At 38.8% G+C, this 24,730-nt stretch overlaps 1 protein-coding gene across 5 annotated transcripts in view; it reads right to left on the reverse strand.

Annotated features, from left to right (window-relative positions):
* Nucleotides 1-2,062: 2,062 nt before the first annotated feature.
* The window catches only part of TEC (tec protein tyrosine kinase), a 67,656-nt gene continuing 44,988 nt past the window's right edge, over nucleotides 2,063-24,730 (reverse strand). For all 5 annotated transcript variants that reach the window (XM_020789651.3, XM_073001288.2, XM_020789650.3 and 2 more), the window contains 16 exons: nucleotides 24,129-24,230; nucleotides 22,628-22,709; nucleotides 21,805-21,933; nucleotides 19,508-19,548; nucleotides 17,245-17,420; nucleotides 14,599-14,664; nucleotides 12,863-12,917; nucleotides 12,632-12,711; nucleotides 11,633-11,760; nucleotides 9,640-9,708; nucleotides 8,011-8,182; nucleotides 7,302-7,518; nucleotides 6,089-6,153; nucleotides 4,591-4,709; nucleotides 3,542-3,699; nucleotides 2,063-2,819 (listed from right to left, as the gene is read on the reverse strand). In XM_020789651.3, coding sequence (XP_020645310.2) covers nucleotides 2,745-2,819; nucleotides 3,542-3,699; nucleotides 4,591-4,709; nucleotides 6,089-6,153; nucleotides 7,302-7,518; nucleotides 8,011-8,182; nucleotides 9,640-9,708; nucleotides 11,633-11,760; nucleotides 12,632-12,711; nucleotides 12,863-12,917; nucleotides 14,599-14,664; nucleotides 17,245-17,420; nucleotides 19,508-19,548; nucleotides 21,805-21,933; nucleotides 22,628-22,709; nucleotides 24,129-24,230 — 1,734 coding nt within the window. In that variant the 3' untranslated portion in view covers nucleotides 2,063-2,744. The remainder of the gene's footprint in view (nucleotides 2,820-3,541; nucleotides 3,700-4,590; nucleotides 4,710-6,088; nucleotides 6,154-7,301; nucleotides 7,519-8,010; nucleotides 8,183-9,639; nucleotides 9,709-11,632; nucleotides 11,761-12,631; nucleotides 12,712-12,862; nucleotides 12,918-14,598; nucleotides 14,665-17,244; nucleotides 17,421-19,507; nucleotides 19,549-21,804; nucleotides 21,934-22,627; nucleotides 22,710-24,128; nucleotides 24,231-24,730) is intronic.

Raw genomic sequence — 24,730 nt, forward strand, 5'->3', positions numbered from 1 at the left:
GTGAGCTAGGTTCTACAGACACATAGAATTCAATTTCTTGAGAATTTAGGAGCTGTTTTCCAGTAGTTTCTGGTTGGGCAAATATGTTTAAATGTGTGTGAAATACTACTAAATATCATGAACACAATGAAATAACTGAATGAAAGGTGATGGTGTCCGTTTGCTGTCCATCAGGCAGCTAGCAAAAATCTTGAAAAAGTAGAATTCTAAAAAAATATAGACCATGCCAATCAAAATGGTTCTACTTTGAATTCATGTAAGTGCCATATATGGCTTACATTAACAGTTAATACTGTATAGAGTATATTTAGTGCAGAATATACACAATATCCAGTGAAAGAACACATTCCTTACAGAACTGACACATCATCTCTATATTTGTTTAGTGATTTACTCAAAAGAAAACTGCATCCAAGTATTTTCTGGAGTTGCCTCCTTGTTCCACCTACAGTGGCATGGGCTGTTAATAGACAAGTGGCTGACCCTATAAGTAATACAAGATTTAGTAATACAAGATCTTTTGTAATACAAGATTTTCCCTAATAGAGTAGACTGGAGCAGCAGAATGTCTCATGGAACTTTAAGTAAGGAGGGTTAAGTTTTAGTTTTCTCACCAATGGAATGACATTAGGATTTCAAGCAACATGTACAATCTTTATTAGGCACCTTTTGCTTTTTATTTATTTATTTGACTTCTATCCCGCACATCTAGACCAAAGTTCTACTCTGGGCAGCAATATTTTATTATTAAGGCTGTGAAGCGTGTTAACAGCTGCAGAGTTAGAACAAACTGACCAAAGAGCATCTTTTGTTTAATGCAAAGACCAGGGTATACTTGTTCTTTTTTCTGCTACATGTTAAACTGGATACACACCACACAGTATTTGAAACGCAGAGGTGCTGCATGTCAAATTGAAAGTTAACATATGGGAGGGATTTCATCAGCTGTGCTTTCAGATCTTTCCACTCCATATAAATATATATGTGCAATATATACACTTAAAGTATATACACTGTATTATTTACAACTTGTTTATTATGACTGCTTTGTTTTAAAATCCATTGTTAAGTTTGCTTGCGTTATTATTTATTAATACTCTAAGCCACAGGCTAAGAGCACGTTATAGCAGCTTCCAGCTCTTTAGAAATTTATTACATTTTTATTCCACCCATTTCCTCCTACTCATGAGACAGGTTAGGCTGAAAGATTGTAATTGGCCCACAGATCCCTGCTCTGATAAATTTCACGACTAAGCAGACATTTGAACACAGGTCTCCTTTGGACAATAGCATCCAATTACAGTGGTGCCTCGCATAGCGAGGTTAATCCGTTCTGGATTAACCTTCGCTATGCTGAAGCATCGCTGAACGGGGCAGCGATTTCCATTGGAACGCATTAAACATCGTTTAATGCGTTCCAAATAGGCCAAATACTCACCGTTCAGTGAAGCTTCAGGATGGCCGGCAGCCATTTTCGCGCCCTCGCCTCGCTTAACAAGGGCGCGAAAACACGGCGTGCGGCCATTTTAGGCCATTTCCCGGCTTCCAGCGGCCATTTTGGCCGCCGAACAGCTGATCGGCGGGGGGTGTTTTGCGAAGATCGGTAAGCGAAACGCTTACCGGTCTTCGCAAAGCAAATTTTTCCCTATTGGAACAACGTTGTGCGATCGCATTAGCGATCCGAAAAAACGGATTGCTATGCGATTTAATCGTTATACGGTGCGCTTGTTAAGCGAGGCACCACTGTACCCACTTGCACAACATACTCATTTAGCAAGTTCTATCCACCAGGGAAAGGTGGCGCTACGGGTTAAACCGCAGAAGCCTCTGTGCTGCAAGGGTGGAAGACCAGCAGTCATAAGATCAAATCCACACGACAGAGTGAGCTCCCATCGCTTGTCCCAGCTCCTGCCAACCTAGCAGTTCGGAAGCATGTAAAAATGCAAGTAGATAAATAGGTGCCACCTCGCTGGGAAGGTAACAGCATTCCGTGTCTAGTCGTGCTGGCCATGTGACCATGGAAACTGTCTTCGGACAAACACTGGCTCTGTGGCTTGGAAACGGGCATGAGCACCACGCCCTAGAGTCAGACAAGACTGGACTAGATGTCAAGGGGAAACTTTACCTATCCTTCTTGTTTCTCAATCAGATCAATGCTACAAGAATGCACTGACCATCTAGCGATCTTAATATGACTAGCCCTAGGTTTGTCAATCTCGAGTTACAAGTTTTCTACAACAGATGATAAAAAGTACAGTCATTAACATCAGATGAAGAAGCTCCGAGTTAGTGGTTAATAGGTGCTGCAGTGGCCCCTATTAAAGCAACACAACCCACAAGCTAGCATCATATATTGTGATAAGCTGGTTTGTGAGGACATCAGAACTACTGCTGTGACACTGGGATTCCAAGCAAGGCATTAATGTTGTTCTTCGATATGTTGTGATTCAGGGCTTAACAGGCAGCTCCTTCTATCCTTTCATCCAGCCACAGATGCATTTTTCACCTTTACAATCTTCAGCAACGTCCAATTCATAGACATTGTTACTTAAAAGGCACAGCAAACTATGTGTGTCTTGATAAAATGTTGCCTTTCCTTGCAATGAGAAAATAGTATTCACAATTGCCTTGAAAGTGTGGTCCTTTTAAGCAACATCCAGGATTATGTTCTTGAGTAAGACTACCACAGCTTCTCTGAAACTCTTTCCATTCACTGTGAACATCTGCACGTTCACCTTGCCTTCTCAAGCAGAAGTGTCCTCTGCTATAGCATCAATCATTTGCAGCAGATCATGAAATGTAGGACGTCCCTCTGGTTTCTAGAAATGTAAAAACAAAAATGTATTGTCACTATGTACATTCCTATTAAGAGGTTTTTGTAACATAGCAGGCAGAACCTAACAGTAGGCAGAGGATCCCCCCAACACAGTTTATTGCTTCATTAAAATAAAATAAAAAAACCATGTATAACACAAATGAAAACAAGAGACAATTTAAAGACTATTTCAGATTTATTTCAATGTGTTTTTCATGAATTTCAACCCACTTCCTCAGATTTGTGGAGTATAATAGTTAAGGCACAAGTTCATGGTACAGGACTGGGGACTAAGTGAGACTGGGGGAGGGAAAGAAGACTGTAATGTTGGTAGCAGTTGTATTGAGAGAAAAATGTATTACTCATGACTCCATGGATGAGTGTTTCCATAAAGTATGGATTGCTCATTTACACAACTGAGGAATCATCTAATGCCCACTCTTCAGTCTCAACTAGATTTCTCACTTTCTTTCAACATGTTCTGCTCTTCAACTTGTAAAGCATACCTATTTGTCTCCCCAACTCCCTTACTCCCTGCTTTTCTCTTGTTGCCTTTCTGCTTCAGTAGTTCTCCGATATCCTTAATTGTAAAGACAGTTTACAATTCAGAAATCCTACAGAATATGTGACATTTCACCCTCCCAACTCCTTACACTTCTTAATTCATAGTGCAGCTGTCACAGCCATACTGAAGTGCAGGGATGACAGTAACATAAAGTAGCATACCTCATGCCAGCACATCATCATCAAATCGTAAACACTCTTTGAAGCTAACTTTGGCCGAAACAGACGATGTCCTTGGCTAATCATAGTTACCACTTCATAGTTTGTATTTGTCTCAAATGGCATTTTGCCTTCAGTAAACACTTCCCACATGAGAACACCTGGAAAATTAAGATAAATAAGCAAGCTATTAGGTTGATTATCACACAAATCTTCTGAACTAGAATGCACAGGATTTAAATTCTGGAATGACTATTAGGTTAGTGCAGAATAAACTATTCATTGTCTTAGTATCTATGGGTCCTAATTCTTTTAAGGAAATTAAGAATTAATGTTAGTATAATGAGACTACCCATACGAACATCTGGAAAGCCTGAATTTTAAAATTTAAATTCCACTTTCATAATGAATACCCTTGGTTTGTTTTATCTATCTATCTATCTATCTATCTATCTATCTATCTATCTATCTATCTATCTATCTATCTATCTATCTATCTATCTATCTATCTATCTATCTATCTATCTATCTATCTATCTATTTATTTATTTATTTATTTATTTATTTATTTATTTAATGGCAATTTAGCATTGGTTATTCACATTTGAATAACCAATGCTATTATTCACATTATTGGTTATTCACATTTGAATAACCAATGCATGTTTTCGAACTGCCAATCTGGCGGTTCGAAAGCATGCAAATGCAAGTAGATAAATAGGGACCACCTCGGTGGGAAGGTAACAGCGTTCCGTGTCTAGGTCGCACTGGCCATGTGACCACGGAAGATTGTTTTCGGACAAATGCTGGCTCTATGGCTTGGAAACGGGGATGAGCACCGTCCCCTAGAGTCGAACACGACTGGACAAAAAATTGTCAAGGGAAACCTTTACCTTTATTCACATTTAGCAATTCTGATGTTGTGTTTTATCACATCTTAGATCACTACAGTTCAGACTCATTGTTTAAAAAGGCTGACACATATCATCAAACTGGAGAGAGGAGTACCTCGTCATTTAAAAAAAAGAGACAAAAACCCAACACCATCTTACCAAAAGACCATACATCTGATTTGCTGCTAAATCGACTATAATTGAAAACCTCTGGGGGGCACCACTTCACAGGAAATTTAGCACCAGAAGAGCTTGTATATTGGTCATCAAGTACATACCTTAAAATTAAAAAAAAAGAACATGTGTGATCCCTGCAGTCTGAAAACACAACCAGAGAAACCCAGAGATTTGATTTAGGTGTTCACATTATTTCAGAGATAATTGTAGGTTTCACAGACATTCTTTGCAAGTACTTAGACAGGCGACTAACATTAGCTGAAGGAGCAAAAATCAACAATTTTCTGGCACCTTAAAAACAGTTTTATTTTGTGTAAGTTTTTACAGGCTACCTTATGGGCTGCAATCTACAAAAGCTTATGATGAATAAAATGTGTTTGTCTTTTAAGATGTCACAAATCTTTTGTGAGACGTTTCGAATATGGAAGGGTACTTCAAACTAGCCAACCACCCTGTCCTGTTCATACTATTTTACATGGGATGTGTTCATCCAGAAGATGACAATTTCTGTTCATAGTCACCTATGTTTTCCCACTGCTGCCTCCATTTTGTGCATTTTAAATACACAGAGGCACTGTCTGATGCCTTTTATTAATTTGCTGGATGCACTCCATCTGGAAGTACTCCAGTATGACTTCAGCCCATCAAGGCATAAACTGTGTCCTGCCAGGAGTTTGACAACCACAACATCCTATTGTTATACTGTCCCAAGCAAGCAGCCAGAACAATTGTGGGTCTCTATTTATGGCTGATGGGACTGTATTTGGCTTGATGGACTACAATGTCTGATTTACTCATGAATTTAGTCCCTATCCTATTGTAATGTCCAGTTATAAGTTTCAAGGATGCCATATGTATAAACTGTGAGGCCTAGTACACACCTCGGTCAATCAGACTGGAAGTTCTTGGGGAAAAAAACAGCAGCAATGTAACACTTATTAAATACAGTGTTGGTAAATGGACGCAGTACTCTTAACGATTCAAGCAAAATAAAGCTAATGTACCTTTCTTGAACAGACTTCTTAAATATACTGTTCCAGAGGGGTACAATGTTCCTGAATACTTGCTCTGGGAAGAAATCTAAGCAAAAGCTAGCTAACAATGTATTTATAGGTTTGCCTCACTAAATCCTTGAAACTGCTACAAGCCACTGGGAATGGGGAGAAAAATCACGAAAGGAAAATAATTCTCTTAAACAACAATTTTTGGTTGGGTGGAGAGAAGTCTTGTTCCCAGCAGTAACAGCATAAATAATCTCATCTCAAGGGTGAGCTAATCAAGGCACTAGCCTATATTATACTTGGCTGCCTATCTCCAGCCACTCAAACAAAAACTATAAATCTCTCATATTTGGGACAAGCTTTATGGAGACCATGAACTCCATCTTTGCAATCATGTTCTGCCACCTGGGAGATTGCTACGCCATGCAAGCTAATTAATTCTATCTAAATGTTGTGAGGAAGAAGACACTGATCAATACCTTGTCATTCCAAAGTCAGATACTTTCACCACTCCTGACTCATTCACTAAACAGTTCCTAGCAGCCTGGAAAAAAAAAGAATTGTTGTACAGTTAACAATGCGAATATGTCTAAATAGGAAAATGCTTGGCTTAAATTCTGACAACTGCTCATTTACAGAGGCAGTCCCAGCAGAGCTTGAAAACAGCGTATTAATTAACTCGTTAACATTAAAATTCTTATTCATGTTAATTTGCTTGTCTTTTTAAAGGAGGCCAAGACTAGCAATGCATCTGGAGAGCAATGTGTTAAAAATAACCATTTTAACATTAATGAATTACTTTCAAAACTTTAGTTGTCCTTCCTCCTGTTCAATCTGAAAGTGAGAATATTAACATTAATGAACTGAATCACTGTGTTACTTTCAACCCTTGAGCCCTGAAATAAGATAAATGGTGGCCTCTGATATGTCACCAGATGTTAGCTCCTATGATCTCTCTCCATAGACACAGACACTGGCTAGGGTCACTAGGGCTGATGCAAGTTGCAATTCAACAACATCAGGACAATCTGGAGTTATCCATCTGGATATTATTCATGCAGCTGCCTCCAGTGCCCAAGGTATTCTGGGTTTTTTGTTGGGGGAGGGGTTTAGGACTGGACAAGAATTTCACTGAGCTTAACAAAAGTTTCCAAATAGATAAGAAATGTCAACATTTATGCATCGTTACAAAGTTCCATGAGCAAGGAACAGAATACTTTTCCTTCTTTTCTTGAATTTCTATTTACTATATACTCATAGGCCAATCCACTTATTAATTTAGCCAAAACAAAACAGGTTTCAGTAAAAGCAAGGGCCCCTCTGAGTCATCATAGGTCCAGTCTAAGCTTCAATGGCATGAATGGAGAAGCTCTTCTGGGCTCCTGGTAGCATTTGGGAATTCATGGGAGCCACTGGCCTGACTGGAATCAGGGACTCAAGTGTGTGGACCACAGAAGCGCTAGCTTCGATCTGGCCTTTATAGGGTGCACTTAAGTTCTTCCCAACCTCTTGCCAGCATTGTCCTTTGTCAAGCAGCCTTGATAGGCAGTGGCACCTGTTTCCTGCCACTTCATGATTTGGTACCATTTATTTCAGAGGGTCTACTCTAGTTGGATTAATATTCACCTTCACTGTCTAAATTGTAAAATATATAACAGACATAACAGTTACAGAAAACAAGTTATTATTTACCAGATCTCTGTGAATAAAGCTATTTCTCTCTAGATACTCCATTCCTTCACACACATCTTGGCACACTGTCAGCAGACTATCTTTACTAAAGTGCCCACGTCTTTGTCTGAGGTAATTCAAGAGGCAGCCATGCTCCATGAACTCTGTCACTATGTAAATAGGTCTCTGCTGTGTACAGACGCCATACAGCTGGACTAATTTCGGATGGGTCAGCTTCCTAAAAGGAATTAAAAAACACATATTGCTACAACTTCAGATAATATATAGTTGTAATCTTCTGCATGTGCTTTACTAATTTAGAAAATATGAGAGACTTGCTGCTACACAGAAATTTTAAAGTACTTGGTTCCCATAATCATGACTTTATATATTAGAAATAAGTCTCTAAAATACAGCTGAAAGTGATGAAAGCATTAAGAACTTAGAATAGATCAGAAAACCCTAACGCAAATAATGCCTTGATGGTTAAAAGCTCTGTGAAGTCAAAATATCTTTACTTTTTGTTGGCAGCTAAGAACTAACAAGGACAACCAAGGGACATCCTACAATGGTCATACAGTCTTAGAAATGTCCTACAGGATTGCACAGCTGACTTAATGTATGCAAACAAATGGACAGAGAGCAAGACTGTTTCCTAAATCTTATGGGAAAGGCATTCCTTAAGACATGTCAAGGCCAGATTATTTAGGCTTTCAGACCAATTACTTACATCATCACTTTAGCTTCTTCTATAAAGTCCTCTTCATACATTGCGCCCTCTCGGATTGCTTTAATGGCCACTTTATATTGTGCTCTCCATTTGCCAAGACGTACCACTCCAAAGAGGCCACTGCCCAATTCTCTCATAAAAGTGAGCTCTGCAGGGTTGATTTCCCATTTCTCTGTTGGGAAGAAAAATAAACCAGCGATGCTCAGGTAATACTGACTGACTGTAGCTACTTGACAAGGTGCTGGGAACACATCTTGCTTGTGCAGTCAAATGTGACCAGGCAAGCACTTGAGACATGTATCGGCACTTCAATAATTAGTGCTGGCAAGTTACATATATTTTAGGTGAACACCAACAGGGTTCTGGACATTGCTTTACATCCCATCTATCATAGGTTTGGTAAACAATTCTTGTTCCAGAATCTTGATTTTTCTTCCAAAGGACAAAAGGTATATTTAGACTTCACAACAAATTATTATTTCTTGTACTGGAACAAGAAGCTCTATAACTGGAACTTGCATGGCTTGCATAGACCATTGTCCCCTTCTCTTCTGGTGTGGCCATGAGAAGAGCTTAGAAGCTTTCACTTCAGTTTTTGATTGACGGTATCTTGTTGAGTAACTCATGTTTGTTCTTTCTTTATTAAACAGCCACTGGGGACTCCAATATAGATTGTACACACATGTGTGGGAAAGTGGGCTTTTATGCATATTGCCTCTGCAACAGTCAGTCCCAGTAGGGAAATTACCATCAAATCAATAAGGTCTTCCCTTCAGAGGCAAAGAACAGCTATATGGCTGGTAGAAATCGTGACTTCGGTGGAACAAGGGTTAAAGCCTCCTTTAGCCCATAGTGTGGTTCTGATCTTGAATGTAAGAAGGACTAGAAGAATGACTACTATCACATTTATTTTAGTGTTAAGTATAGGTTTATGGCAGCTATTCCCAATGGGGCATCTGAAGGGGGGGCACAGATTGGAAACAATTCTACACACACCACCTTATAAGATTTACTATATGACTTATACAATCCTGATTCGGCCTATATTTCTTTCATATGATGTTTATGGTCATGGCCAGGAAAAAGGTTGAGAATGGTTGGTTTATGGAATGAGTTGGGAACATCTGACCCTTGGGTCTAATCTGGCCCAAGAGGTCCTATCCCAGAGCTTGTCCTCTTTCCAAGCACGAGCACTGAACTAGGAAACGCACTGTTATCTCTGATCACTGATCAAAGAAAGTGCTCCTTTGTGTACTCTTTGCCACCCCATAAGCACAAGCAGCACACAAAAAAGCACACATCTTGACACAACATCAGGAGGTGCTACCCAAGTCTCTTCTCCATGCATAAAGGGGTTCTAAGTGGGGAGGAGAGCAGAATAGGGTCTGACCCTAACATCATATGGCCTGCAGTTTTAATCCCAGGAGGCAGCTGGGTTCCAGAACAAATCTTGTTCCCTGTCTTTAGTCTATGACGCTGAAACGGCTTTCCACTGGTACTGATATCAAACAACCAAGGAGAGAATAAATTAAACAACATTTCCAACATTTTAGCTGTCCATAGATTTAAGGAATCTATTCTTTCCTGGGGTGAGTGGCAATCAATTTTCATTTAGATATGGAAATGTACCATAACTGAATCCTGCAGTAGTTGGTTTTGTCTTTGGAGTCACTGGATATCGTAGCCTTGTCACAAGACCTAAATTCACAGAAAATTTATATTGTTAAAAGTGAGGCAACAGCAGAAATTAAGAATGGTTATCAAGTTATCCTCTGTTTAGCACCAACCAAGTTACACTACTGAGACTGTTTTCATGCCACATAAAAGAATTGCAAGCACTCTACTGTCAAGAATGTTAAATATAAGAAATTATAGTTCTATGGCCAAAATTGTATTGCTTAGAGCACTAAATCGCACTACAATAGGCCCACTGAATTGATGGCAATGTTATTGAGTCAACTCCTCCGCAAGTTCCACTGATTCAAATTTGTTGTTGTTGTTTAGTTGTTAAGTCATCTCCGACTCTTCATGACCCCATAGACCGGAGCATGCCAGGCCCTCCTGTCTTCCACTGCCTCCCGGAGTTGGATCAAATTCATGTTGGTAGTTTCGATGACACTGTCCAACCATCTTGTCCTCTGTCATCCTCTTCTCCTCTTGCCTTCACACTTTTCCAACATCAGGGTCTTTTCCAGGGAGTCTTCTCTTCTCATGAGATGGCAAAGATACTGGAGTGGTTTGCCAAGTTCCTGCTCCAGGTGGATCGCACTTAGTCAGAACTCTCCACTATGACCTGTCCATCTTGGGTGTCCCTGCACGGCATAGCCCATAGCTTCTCTGAATTACTCAAGCCCCTTCGCCATGACAAGGCAGCAATCCATGAAGGGCTGATTCAAATCTACTCTAACTGACCTGCTACGCTAAATCAATGGATCTTATGAAAGAGTTGACTTACCAAATCCCAATTGATTCAATTGTTCCACTCCTGTGCAATTTTGTTTGCTAAGCATCAGGCTTTGGGCTGGTATCTTAGAAAACTAGAAGGGTTCAAATGATTAAGCAAATGTAGAACACAACACACTGGCCACAAAGTATGTAACTTCTAGGATTATGAAACAGGCAGATAAGATACAGTGGGGTACAACCTTCTCTGTTTTATTAATAAATCCATAATGGTCCCAAGGCCCTTTAGGCTCTTCCCAAACCTGTAGGGTTTGGCCAGCTCACCTCCATAATGCAATACAAATAACTTTTGAAACTGAAAGTGGATTTAGCTGTTGTAGTATGATTAGACTCTAAGGTTGAAAAAGGGAACCAAACATTCCACTGGTCACCCAGTGGATGTTGTGGGTGCATCCAAAAACGTGGATGCACCCACAACAGCTTTTAGCATGATTATACTGTACACAGGCTATAAATTTCATCTAATTTCACTGAAATTATAAGTCTTACTTGCGAGCAATGTAATTTGAGATGCTAAAGATGTATTTTTGAGCAATATTTTGATCCTTTAAACTCATTGTCAAGTTATTTGAAAATGGTCAGTTGTTAAATTGGGATCAAATAAAAACTGACCAGTGCATGGAAGTCAGTAGCAATAGTTAATAGCTATTACACAAGATGGGAAAACAAAATATTTTCACTGAATAGACCTTGAATAAAATACATTGCTTGAAATGTGAATATGTTTAACAGCACACGATGAATGCCCAGCAGTGTCCAGTACCACCCACTAGTGCAGTGATTCCAAAACGTGTTCTGATTGTGGTCCCCTGGGTGGTGGTGCTGGCACAGGAAGAGCAGCAAGGGGTGCTGTGCAAAGCAGGAAACAAAGAAGCATGAAGGAGCCAGAGTCAGCTGGAAGAGCAGCAGTGGCAGTAGTGCTGCCACCAACTTGCTGAAAAAACAAAGAAAAGCTTCGGTGTTGCTCCTGGTTGGTTTGGTGGCACACCAGTGAGCTGTGGGGCACCGCAAGGTGTGCTATGCTGCACGCTTTGGGAAGCTTGGCAGTAGTGACTGCTGCTAGAAACACAGCAGCAGTCCTAGTAAACCCGAATAGGAATTGCATTGCCTTGCTATGCGATGAATTTATCCAAATGATAGGAAACTCAGATTTACTTACCTGCAGCATTGTGTTTATGATACTCAATTAACTCTGGAATAGAGTTAAAGGTGTGTTTTTCTGCCAGATAGTACTGTTTCTGTGGTGTTTCTTTTATATGATAGTGTCGTATTCCAGATAACCCTTCTCTAGAAAAAAGCAGTGCAATAATTAAAATATAGTACAGCATTTTTTCATTTAAATTGGCTAAACCTGTGTTACACAACTTAGTAACAATGTATGTCTCTAAATTTATTAGATGTATGGAAATGACTACTGAGCAATTTGAAAACATATTTTGCCTTCCAACATTTATTGATGTAAACCTCTAGTAACCAATAAGGATCCTTGTCTTTCCGGTTCATAAAGATAATTAAAAGCAAGTACACAGTACATATTTATTGTAGTTATCTGTAACCAAACACAAATCCTGCTATTTTACAGTTTATATAAAAGATTTCTTTGAGCTTTTCTGTAGAAACTACTTATGGTGTTAAAGGCAAGGGGGTAATAGAGAGCTATTACAGTACTAATAAACTAATACTTTATTTTATGACTCTTTATTTCCTTTTTACAGTTTCCATTGTTACTACAGGAAACACTGTTAGAATCCAAATATTGTTCAATGAAGGTGTAAACAAATGGGTAAGTAACTGTAACCATATAAGCAAAAAGGAAAATGAATTTTTGGCATATGAGGAATACATGGCCAAAGAAATTAGAAATAAAAATAAAAAAGTCATGTATTAAGAAGTTGTTTATTTGTGCTCCTGACCACAGAGGATTTAAGAACTGACTTTCAGAATAAGTCAATTTATTTCAACATTAATTATAAAATTAATCCCAGGATCTTACTCTAATCTCATTGATCCAGTTACCTACTTAAACTGATAAAAAGCATTGTTTACTCTCCTAAAAAGATTCTGATGATGAAACATTAATTTTTCACCTTTAAATGTTGAATGTTTGCACACATATTTGAGGTAGGGGTGACTATAATCAAATGTTTGAATGACTTACCCTCCAAATTTCGCATACAGAGATACAGTATATAAACCTGGTTGACTGGAGTCCCTCACCATGAAGCCACCTTCTTTATCCTAAAATACAAAGAAATGAAAGAAGACCATAGCTGCCAAACTGTGTCATTACCTTTATTGTTTTACTGAGCATATTAAATGTTTTATAACATTTCTAACAATATTGTATTGTACCATGCTTTAGAGACACAACAGTACTATAATTGCTCACCTCATTTCGGAGGAGTTGTTCTGCTTTACTCCTATTCAGATTTCTACAGTACCACCTACACAGGAAAATATATTTGAAAAGGTGTGATATTTTAGGCTATTGATCTTGTAGTATAGTCTCTAAGAATGTAGATCATACAGATACAGAACTGCTGAGCTTAACCATGATTAGGATACTGGGAATGGACTGTGAGCCCTATCTCTATTCATGAACAGAATTACTTTTCTTCCTACCTCCTGCACAATTCATATTTCTAATTTAACCATTGCTATGTTACTAAACTGAAGCGATGCTAGTAATATAGATATGTAACAATAATATTCAGTGCTGTAAATTTGTATTTCTAACACCTTCATGCTATTTTGAGTTCTGATTTGTCATGGAAAGAGAAGGACATAAAAAAAATGTACAGGAGCACAAACTACTTCCATGCTCTTAACCATGGTTGAAAGATTGGCAGTATCTCTATACAGGAAAATCTGAATTGGTTCCAGTTCACTGTGATGTCTAGCTATATTTGCAAACACCCAAGTTCAATTCCCCACTGTGCCTCCTGTGAGTAGAACCAGCCAGGGTGGCCCTGAATAAGTTGCACAGTTCCAGGGAACCTCCAGAAGGAGGAATTGGTAATCCACATATGAGTATTCTCTACCTGGAAAACCCTGGGAAAGGATCACCATATGTCAGAATTGACTTGATGGCACATTATTATTATTATTGGTTGTTGTGGGTTTTTCGGGCTCTTTGGCCGTGTTCTGAAGGTTGTTCTTCCTAACGTTTCACCACTCCTGCTGTCCTCTGAAGTTGCCGGCCACAGAGACTGGCGAAACATTAGGAAGAACAACCTTCAGAACACGGCCAAAGACCCGAAAAATCCACAACAACCATTAGATCCTGGCCATGAAAGCCTTCGTTGTTGTTGTTGTTGTTGTTGTTGTTGTTGTTGTTGTTGTTGTTGTTGTTGTTGTTGTTGTTGTTGTTGTTGTTGTTGTTGTTGATGATGATGATGATGATGATGATGATGATGATGATGATGATGATGATAATAATAATAATAATAATAATAATAATAATAATAATAATAATAATAATAATAATAATAATAATAATAATAATAATAATAATAATAATAATAATAATAATAATAATAATAATCTCCTCTAATGTATCATGTGACTATTAGCCAGTTTATTAAATTGATTATCTGTAAGTAAAGCTGGCAGGTATCATGTTCAAACTACATCATCTTGTAGGGCTGTACTCTGAATGAAAACACTCATTCATGGATACACTGTGGTCCTCCATTAATAAGGGCTAGAAAGGATCAGAGAACTATGTGAAGAACAATTTCAAATTTTTCAGTCTTCTAAAACATCTATGAAATTCTGGAGGTGGTCAGAAGTTTCCAAACGCTGGCTTACTTTCATCTGACAGACAATTATCCCCCCCCAAAGGAAACTACAGAATTAGATGGTAAAGATCACTTCATTCAGTCAACTATTTCTTCATGCAGTTCCCGAAGTACATTTTTCGCTCCATAAGACGCACCTTTCCATAAGACGCACCAATTTTTTAGGAGAAGAAAACAGGAAAATATAATTTGTTTTCTTCGCTCCATAAGATGCACAGACTTTCCACCCCCCTGTTTTGTGGGAAAAAAGTGCATCTTATGGTGCAAAAAATATGGTATATAAGAATAGGTTGTTCTCACACATTTTATGTGAAATTTTACTTACTCATACTGGTCTAGACTATTGGACTTCTTTCTTGTTACATAGTTGCTTGGTATATAACCTTGGCACCTAAAGGTGACAAAAAGAAAAACAAAAGCTTAGAAAATATAAAAAATGAAAGCATCTGGGTAATAAGTGTTTGCAAAAACATATTTATAAAATTTTTGAGTCACCTGTGTAGCTCACGTGGAACATTAAAACACTTTCCTGCTGTTAGAGGTATGAAGACAGGACACTACATAACCTTTTATTAAGCACTTCTCACTGTGAGACTTTATTGGTCAGCCAAACTGAGCAGCTAATATTGAAGCTTGGCCAGGTTTTGCAGTTATAGGCACTCATTCAATTAACCTGGTCCCAAAAGCAATTTTAGCCTTTTAAGGTATTAAATTCACATGCCGCGGTTCCATTGGCAAGTAGTATCACTGGTACAGAATTGTTATTACATCTCCGATCACCTAACCATCACAAACAAGCTAGTCCTCTAGTTTCTTTCTCCACTTTTTGAAGGGCCATACTTTGCAAAATTTGCTTCCCAACATATATCCAGATAATTGAAATCTCCCATCGCTACTACATCATGCCTCTTTGAAGTCCTTGCAATTATATACTTATTATATATTACCCCAGGTACAGTGGTGCCTTGACTTACAGACGTCCCTACTTACGAAAATTTCAAGTTACGGAAAGCTCCGGCCATGAAATGTTGGTTCGACTTGCAGCCGGAGTTTCCACTTACGAAAGGAAAAAGGCAGGGAGAAAGGGTGTGAAATTCAAACAGTTGGTGGCGAAGAAGCTGCTTCTTCGCCCCAGCAGTTAGGAAAAGGGAGGCTCAGCCTCCCAGGCTTCCCCGCCGCTGCAACTGCTGAGGCAGTGGTGACCCAGAGCCGGGAGGCTTGAGCTGGCCAGGTTTCTTTTGGCCACTTGCCTTCCAGCTCGCCTCCTGCTCGCTCCTCGCCGCCCTCCGCCATTTGAATTTCCCGCCATGGGCCCACGGAGGGTGGTGCGGAGCAAGCGGGAGGCGAGCCGGGAGGCAAGCTGTGGCGTTCACCCTTATTATGTTAAATAAGTCATGCATTATTCATGTTTTATGCTGATGTGGTTGAGAGCTGGGGCCACTAGAGATGTTAAAAGGTGGAGCCAGAGAGGAGGAGTTTAGTTTACAGTCTGGATCTGAATTTGAAGGCAGAGAGAGAGAGAGAGAGTTTGGGAATCTGAGGAGTGATTGAGGAGTAAATAGTAACCTGTAAGATAATATAGAAGATTGTTATTGATGCTTGGTGAACCTGAAGAAGATACCTATGAATTATTATAGAAACATCTGTAATCAATAAACCTGTTTTATTCAAAATACAGTGATGAATGGACCTTTGTCTTTCCTAAGTAAAGTACGTTGATAATCAACTGGTGGCAGCAGGTGAAAAGGTATTTTTGTCTGGTTTGCCTTCGTTAGCTCTCTGTTTTGTGGTGACAAACAGGGGCATCAAAGGGGCAAACGTCACACAAGCAGCCGAAGAAACCTGGCAAGCTCAAGCCTCCCAGTGCTGGGCAACCGCAGCCTCCACCGTGGCCAGGGGCGAGTGGCCGAAGCACCCCAGCCAGACTCAAGCCTCCCGGTGGTGGCAGTCACAGCAGCAGTGGAAGCCCGGGAAGCTGAGGAGGCTTTGGATTGGTAAGGTGCTCCTTTTTTAAATAAGTTGTTCTGGGTGGGTTTTGGAGGGTAGGTTTGGGCTGGGGGGGTTATGCTTCTGTGTTGTTTTGCTTTTTGGTTTTTTTTTCAGTCTCAGCGTGGGACTTGCTCCAATGTTTATTTTTGGATTTGTTGTGGTTTTTTTTGGTTTGTTTTTTGCAGTCCCAGCGTGGGACTTGCTGTTTATTTGTTATTTATTTTATTTTTTGGTATTTTTTCTTCGGACGGAATGGATTAATCGGTTTTCAATGCATTCCTATGGGAAATGGTGCTTCGTCTTACAAAAATTTCGACCTATGGCCACCGTTCCAATATGGATTAATTCCGTAAGTCGAGGCACCACTGTACCTATTAATTGGAAGATGCTATTAATAAATGTATCTGAGCACTGCTAGCCTCCCAGGGTCAATGGGTGGCCCTCTTCTATGTCCATCTCCATAAAGTAAAAACATTGTCCAACTTATGCAAAAAGGGGTTTATTGAAACTGGGAAAAGGGAAACGACAACTTTGGGAGTTAACATCACTCTTGAACCCTGCTGCAGGGACAAAGTTAACTGCATCCTCCAGAGCTCCTTTTATGTCCCCCAGCTGTAAGGCTAATTTCTTCCTTTCAACTTCCTCAGGTGGCCTTTTTCTCTCTCTCCTAGGGCTGAGCTTCTATCTCCATGCCTGCCCCAAAACCAATACTAGCTTGTTTTGTGGTGCTGATCTTGGTGGAACAAAGTTACATTTTAAAGGTACCATAGTGGCTGAAATGCAGTAGATTAGTGGCAACTAAAGTAGGCCCACTGAATCACTGGGGATTTGTTGAATAAACTTCTCTTTAAATTCCATTGATCCAATGGTCCTCCTCTAACTGCAACTCACTACTGAATTTCGGCCAATGAATAAGATTACCTATCCCCCACAAAAATAATGAATAAAACAGCAATGAATTAATAGTGATAATATTTCTTACCCATATTCATCTCTTGCTTTCCACCAATGCATATCATTTTTTTCTATTATAGTATATTCATGACCTCTTTCTAATCTCAAGTCATGAGATTCTGTGGGCTGAAAGTCATACATGGCTATTACTACCTCTTCCTCTTCTTCCTCCTCTTCTGGGGGAGCAGGGGGTGGCGGTCTTCTCTGAAATGGAAAAAAAAGTGATTGCAAGGATTATTTATAGAAAGGCTTAAATTACATCTAATAAAGATTTTGATTTAAGATTCTGAGTTTCCATGTTTTATGAACTGATTAGATTCTGAATGAAACCAAATCAAACTACCAATTCAACTGGTGTCATCCCCCCAAAATATTTTCTGGTATGTGTGGCCAATTATCTTGGTCCAAAGGGGGAGTAGAGGATATGCCAATGGGAACATTGACAGTGACATATCCAGGAGTCATTATATGCCATTACAGTAGGATAAATCACAAGTGAGTTCCTGTTCTCTTTCTTCTGAATAGTTTTTCCCCCCATTTAACATGATTGTCAAGTTTAGCACTGGATCAGATAATTACTGCATTGCTAATCCACCTTTTAGCTATGAACTGAAACCACTAGGGTTACATTAATTCACTATTATGTCACTTTAGGGGGGAAAAGTGTGTGTGTGTGTGTGTGTGTGTGTGTGTGTGTGTGTGTGTGTGTGTGTGTGTGTGTGTGTGTGTGTGTGTGTGTGTGTGTGTGTGTGTGTGTGTGTGTGTCCAGGTATACACTGGTCTCGCTTGCCTTGCCAGAGTCAGGGATGGGTAGCGGAAAAGGGAAATGAAACATGGTGCATCCTGCCATACTTGCCCCATGTGCAATTCTCCAGAAACAATACCAGTATCACCCTGGTGTTTTTTTCTGAGCCCACTTTCATGCTTCTCTCCCCTTTCCTCCCCCCTGCTTCTTTTAAACAAGCTGGTTCACAAATATTGAGGTGACTCTAATCCCTCAGAATTAGTACCTTATCACTTCTGAAAAGAAAGGGGAGAAATCAAAATAGGGACAAAGAGAAGTGGTAGGGAAGAGTGCAGTGGTGACAACAGAGCTGCGGTCTCAATGAAAATTGAACTGACTGGGAAATGCAGTCTGGACGTGTGCAACAGGGTAATTTACCTTACTGCTGTGGCTGACTACAGTAATTTTGGCAGCAGAAACTACCAGAGACCTGGTTTCAAAAACTCTGAAGCAACCCAATTTAATCCAATGCTCTTTCCCTACATACTCACACCCATGGTGACATGTACCTCAGCACAAGTCAAAACAGGACTGAAAATCAGGCTAGATGTGTTTTGCCTGGGATAATTTGAAACTGGTAAATTATCATTTTGGTGTAGATGCTGAGGCTATTGATTACCAGTATAAACTTACTCCAGCTTCCACTAATATACTGGTAAGTAGAAATTACCATTACCCTAGCAAATAATTGTTACAAGCTCTTTAATCTAGACCAGTAATGTAGGGGTGGACAATCTGATGTTGATGGGCTGGAAGTCCCATCAGTACCAATGGTAAGAGAAGATGGGAGTTGTGATCCAACAGTATCTGGAGGGCCATATGTGGCCCATCCCACCACTTGCACTAAGGGAAATGTGAAGGTTTATCTTCAATTAGAAATATTTCATAGAATCATAGAAAAGTGAAGCTGGAAGGGGCCTATAAGGCCATCAAGTCCAACCCCCTGCTCAATGCAGAAATACAAATCAAAGGATATCTGCTAGGTGGTTGTCTAGATTTCTCTTGAATGTCTCCAGTCGTGGAGCACTCACCACCTCTTGAGGTAACTGGTTCCACTGTCTTACTACTATAACAGTTAGGAATTTTTTCCTGACATCCAATCAAAATCTGGCTTCCTATAACTTGAGCCCATTGAATTGTCTCTACCCTTGATAATCCCTGATAGTTTTTTGCTTTCAACTGATTGTTTATGAATGCCCATTCCTTTTATTTTGTCACTTTGAATGTAGCTGGGAGTGTCTACAAATATATAAATCTCTACCTTTTTCTCCGTAGTCTTCCCTTCCTCCGGTAGACCTTTCTTTTCCTACATGTTCTTCCTATCTCTCCTGCAGGGAACACTTGTTCACTCACTCTAGTCGCGAGTTCCCTGGGCCTGCCTCAGCTTTATTTAGAATCAGGAATCAAATTTCACAATTTTAGCACAAATGAATGATATTTACAATACTAGTAACCTAAATATAAATTCTATGACTGCAGTTGTTCACAATTCTAAATATTTCTGTACCATTTTTTTCTCTGGCATCAATGGTGGCAATGTCTTTATACCTAGAACAAACAAGAGAAAACAGAATGTCATTCATTGCTTGGTTGCACTTCTGACAGTTAATGAGAAATATATTTTTACAGTATTAAAATAACTAAACTGAAGCAGCTGTACTTTTGGCACATCATGAGAAGACAAGACTTACTGGAAAGATAGCAGTATTGGGAAAATTGAAGGCAGCAGGAAAGGAGGAGGACCAAATGTGATATGGATTGATTCCCTAAAGGAAACCATGTCCTGGAGTTTAGAAAACTTGAGCAATGTTGTTAATGACACTGTAGTGCCAGTGTCATGTTAGATTTGTACACTTGAGAGTAGATAATGCCAAAAAGTTTATTTATTTCATTTTATTTTAGTGCATTATTAGGATTCTTATAAATGTTGAGTCTGTTTGTTTTGCTCTCCTTGTCTTTAGAATGTTATGTTTAGCAAACCATGATAACTCTATATGAGGAGAGATCAACAATATGCAGAGAAAAAAGGGGAAAGCTTAATGAATATACAGTAAGTGTGCAAATAAATAAATTTATTGAAATAAATGCTACCTCTATATTGGCTGGATAGCTCAAGGAATTAGGTACAGTATCTGTCTGTGGAGCTACAGTTTGGGAGTTCCTCTCCACTGGGCCTCTCAAGAGAAGAGCCACCCTGTGTAGCCCTGGACAAGCTGCGTAGTTTCAGGGCGTGCACACACACGCACGCACGCACGCACGCACGCACACACACATACAGAAGAAGTGAATGGTGAACTAGTTCTGTCTAGAAAACCCTAGAAAGGGTTGCCATAAGTCAGAACTGAATTGATAACACATTATTATTATAACATTTATTGAAATATCACAAAATAATTCTGGGCAGTACAAATATAATGTTGCCAACTGCTTAACCATGACTCAGCAAATGGAACTGAATTAACTGAATAGCAGGATGGCATATGTCAATTTGATATTTAAATTGTCAACCTAAGTACGGTTAATCATTTAGTTAATTTTGCAACATCATGAAACACTCTTCTAGCTCCAGCTCATTCTGAGAATTGAAACTAGCTTCAGAATGTGCTTAATATCACCGGTGTGGCTTATTAAAATAAACAGTCTTTCAAAAGAGCCATGCAAGCAGAAAACTTTTAAACAGAAACAGACCAATGTGACAGGATCTATGGAAGTAATGCCAACCACACTGATTTTATAAAGGAGTTGAAGTCAAAACACAAGCATAAATGAAAGTATACTGTAGTAGTAGAAATGGATGAAATTTTTGTTTGGTTCATTTTTGAAATAAGCTTTGCAAAATGTCCCTTTCTCCCATAAATTAAACAAAAACAAAACTCTCTCTCTCTCTCTCTCTCTCTCTCTCTCTCTCTCTCACACACACACACACACACACACACACACACACACTTTTAAAAAGGAATTCAACATGTTAAAACAACACCTCAACAGAACAAAAGGTTACAGAAACAACCGAAAACCCCTCTCATTAAATTTCCTTGGTTGCCAATTCCTTGTCCAAAGCATTCCTGAAAAGAAGGTTTTTATCTGCCAGAGGAAGGGGAGCAGGGAAGGGTCCGGCTTGGCCTCCCTTGAGAGGGAATTTCACAGTCTGAGAGCAGCCACTAAAAAGGCTCACCCTCTTGTCCCAACCAAATCTGCCTGTGAGGATCAACAGAACGGCCCCCACCAAAAAACTTAAAACCTAGGGTGGCCCATAGAGAAAGACAGTCCTTCGGATAGCCTGGATCCAAGCCATTTCGGGCTTCACAGGTCATAACCAGCACTTTGAATTGTGCTCAGAAATGGATTGACGACCAGCAAAGCTGTTGCAACAAGGAATTTCAGTTTTCATTGTAACCAGCTCTGGTTAGCAGTCTGGCCACATTTCCCCCATTTAATCAGGGGACTCTAAATGCTCAGCTCCTAAAATCTGGCTTTGAATTCTTCTCTTTTTGTGGTGCTTAACCAGGGGTGCAACTGCATTTTTCTTTCAAACTCTTCTTTAACTTCAGATATGTACAACATGATCCTCCACATTCTGGGAACAGGTTTAACATAACTGAATTTGGCCAAATGCTGATATCTGATTATTTTGTTTGGTTAATTTCTGGTAAGAACTTTCCAAAATCTGAACATTCCTTCATAAATTCAACCAAAAGTATTTGAGACTTAAAAATGTGAATGTGGGCAAAAGCAAAACAGATAGATTAACCCATTTCTACTTATAGGAAACAGAATAGCTCACCATTTTCAAAGGCCACTTACTATTTTCAAACAGGTTATATTTTTCACAGCCAGGTGCTAATTTTTCTGTTTGTCTGCAACACTGATAGATTCCATCTGTCCAGAATTTAGGATGGTACTTTATCATAATGTTATTATTATTCTTTATTTCTTTGAAAAGAAAAACAGATTTCTATAAATTACTAGCATTTTAAAGTATTATGAACACTTTAATACAGTATTACAGTTTCTAAAATCAACAGAATATGGGAAATATAAAGCCTTTTTGTAAACAGAAGCTAGCCTATTAACAAAAGTAAAATCGTTAACACTAAATAAGGTTTACCAATATTATTGAAAGTTTTGGCCTTGGAATGTTATGTTTTTTTGTTTTGGCTCATATACTGAAACAGAGCAGGTAATTTCAATGGTGATGGCAATCATAGATTTAAAACTGTGGTCCTGCATCTATTAGAAATGTCTTCTGATTTTGTACCAATTGAATTAACATGGCTTTCCCCATAAATATTGAGAACTACTGTTTAGTAAGTCCCCGAGAGCTCTCCATTAGAATCTCGTCAGCCTTTGGTCTCAGAAGACCAGAATTCTCAGATTGGAGCTAATCAGAAGACATGAGTTCTGCGAATATTTGTAATTTTTTCTTCACACTTCACTCTCCTTAACATGTCCGACCTTTTAAAACCACAAACCAACATAACACTTGCAAGTTATTAATGTTTTTCTGATCTTTAATTAAATACAAAGTCTGATTAGCATGCACATCTGCAAAAGTTCTTATCCCTTTAGATGAGAGTTCCCTCACATGCTCTACTGAGATAAAAATGCAGTGAATGTTTGAAATTACCTTCTTTCAAATTCCTTACCCACTGGTCTCTGCTATGTGCAGTGGGAGCAAAAATATAAAGTGTGCTGTTATCATACACAACCTGAAAGGAAGGAGAAACAAGATAAAAACTATACAGACCTAAATAACTGTTTAATTTCAATTTTATTTTGTTTTTGTTTTTCAGTTGTGCACATGGAATGGTTTTCATTGATTTGGGGTCATGAGTGTATGTGAACTGCCTCAGAAATATTTGTTCAAGAGAGGAATGTATATCCCAAACCTAAAGAGATACAGTTTATAATGAAAAATGTTGCCTAGATTATAACAAAAACAAAGGCATTGGGGGGGAGTTGTTTTTATCTGTTTATTATTTTAATTTATGCTCTATATGTATGTGTTTTTGGGTGTATTTTATTTTTTATTTTTTGAAGCTGCTCAGAGTAGTAGTTTGTCTACTAGATGGGTGGCGTATACTGTAAGTTTTAAAAAATTAAATTAAGTTAAAAATATTAAATGGCTACCATGATCTTTTTTTAATGCTTGTCTTTTAATCCAATGCAGTTGTTAATAAACAAATTTGTCAATTCTCAACAAGGATTATCTTCAAGTCTATTCCACTTTGTATTATTCTATATTTATTCTTAAACACTGCTATTTAAGTGCTTTTTTTAAACTCTCAGAAATTATTTTATAATCAAACATATCCTGAACACAGTTACCAGAAAGTTCCCCTATGGAATCTTACTGAGATTAAAGCTAAATATGGAAAAGATCCTCTCCGTCTTCATCTCATAGTGTTTCTCCAAATGTATTCAACTTTCTGGAGCTACCAGTGTATAACTGGATATAGAGAGCATGTATGGAAGGACCCTCTGGAAGGGAAAAATCTACAAAGTTTCAATACATGCACAGAAACCTTTGTGTGAACATCTGAGAGACTAAAATCCTGTTGTGTAGCTTGAAGTTACACAAGTAATAAGGAAAATCAAGCTGAGGCAGAAGTAATATTCATCAAGGGCTTACACAGGCATGCTGCATAACAGTTGTGCCATGAATTATGCAACCAATTATGCAATCAAATTGCACAATGTGGACTACTTAGGCATAATGACTTGAACAGTTCTGTAGGCATAACTTCACATTATACCAGCTTCAATAGGATTTCAGCCTCTGTGCAGGTTTAATTAGTAATATATCAAGAAATTGTATGATGAAAACAAAATTTGCAAATAGAGTTGGAGGAAGTATAACAATGCAATCAACTTTGCCCACATGTCAGTACTATCACGTCTGGTAGACCAAACATTTAAATAAAACCATGTTTGTTGCATGGCAAAAGAAAATACATAAATCTGCTCATTTGAAAAAGGTGCACAAAATGAGTTACAGCAAGGAACTGCTCCTTGCCTAGAAGGTTTGCTGAAAATGTTAAACACGAAGAAGGACATATAGAAATGTGTTGAAATCTTGTGATTCAGACTGTATAGCTATGACTTGTTCCTAAACCAAAAAAGTTTACCTGAAATGGGTATTTATTCTGACAGGGAATAACACCATCGTTCTTTACAATTTCCACACACTTGATTTTTGAAAGGTCAACCGATCCTTTTCTGTATTTTTTCTGCAATACAGGAAAGAAGCATGTTTTAAGGATGCATTCTTAGAAGCACAGAATTTCACAACAAATGGTAGCGTTAAAGTTATGACAAATTTTAATCCAATATAAACTGTGCCAGAAGAGGGCATAATTGTTCAGTGAAAACATACAGAACCACAGAGCATTATTTCATATGCTTTTAATTGATCTACAGTGCAAGAGTATAAATGCACCCACATTACTGACAGCTGACAGCAACAGCAAATCTACTGCAAACAGTTATAGATCTGTATAGCCCAGCAAAAACAAAAGCTGGAGATGGGGGTGGACATGGGGGAGGGATGCTAAAAATGTTTCTCTATACCAAGGGTCTCCAAACTTTTCACCATGATGGCCACGTAATATATTTTCCAAATTTTTAGGCCTAAAGGAACGTGTGCACCCTCACTCCTGCCCCCCCGCTCGCATGCATGAACTGGATAAAAATGGACCGGATGAGGCCCAGGGGCCGTACTTTGGAGACC

This window comes from Pogona vitticeps, chromosome 5 (assembly GCF_051106095.1).
Source record: "Pogona vitticeps strain Pit_001003342236 chromosome 5, PviZW2.1, whole genome shotgun sequence".
Classification (NCBI taxonomy): Eukaryota; Metazoa; Chordata; class Lepidosauria; order Squamata; family Agamidae; genus Pogona; species Pogona vitticeps.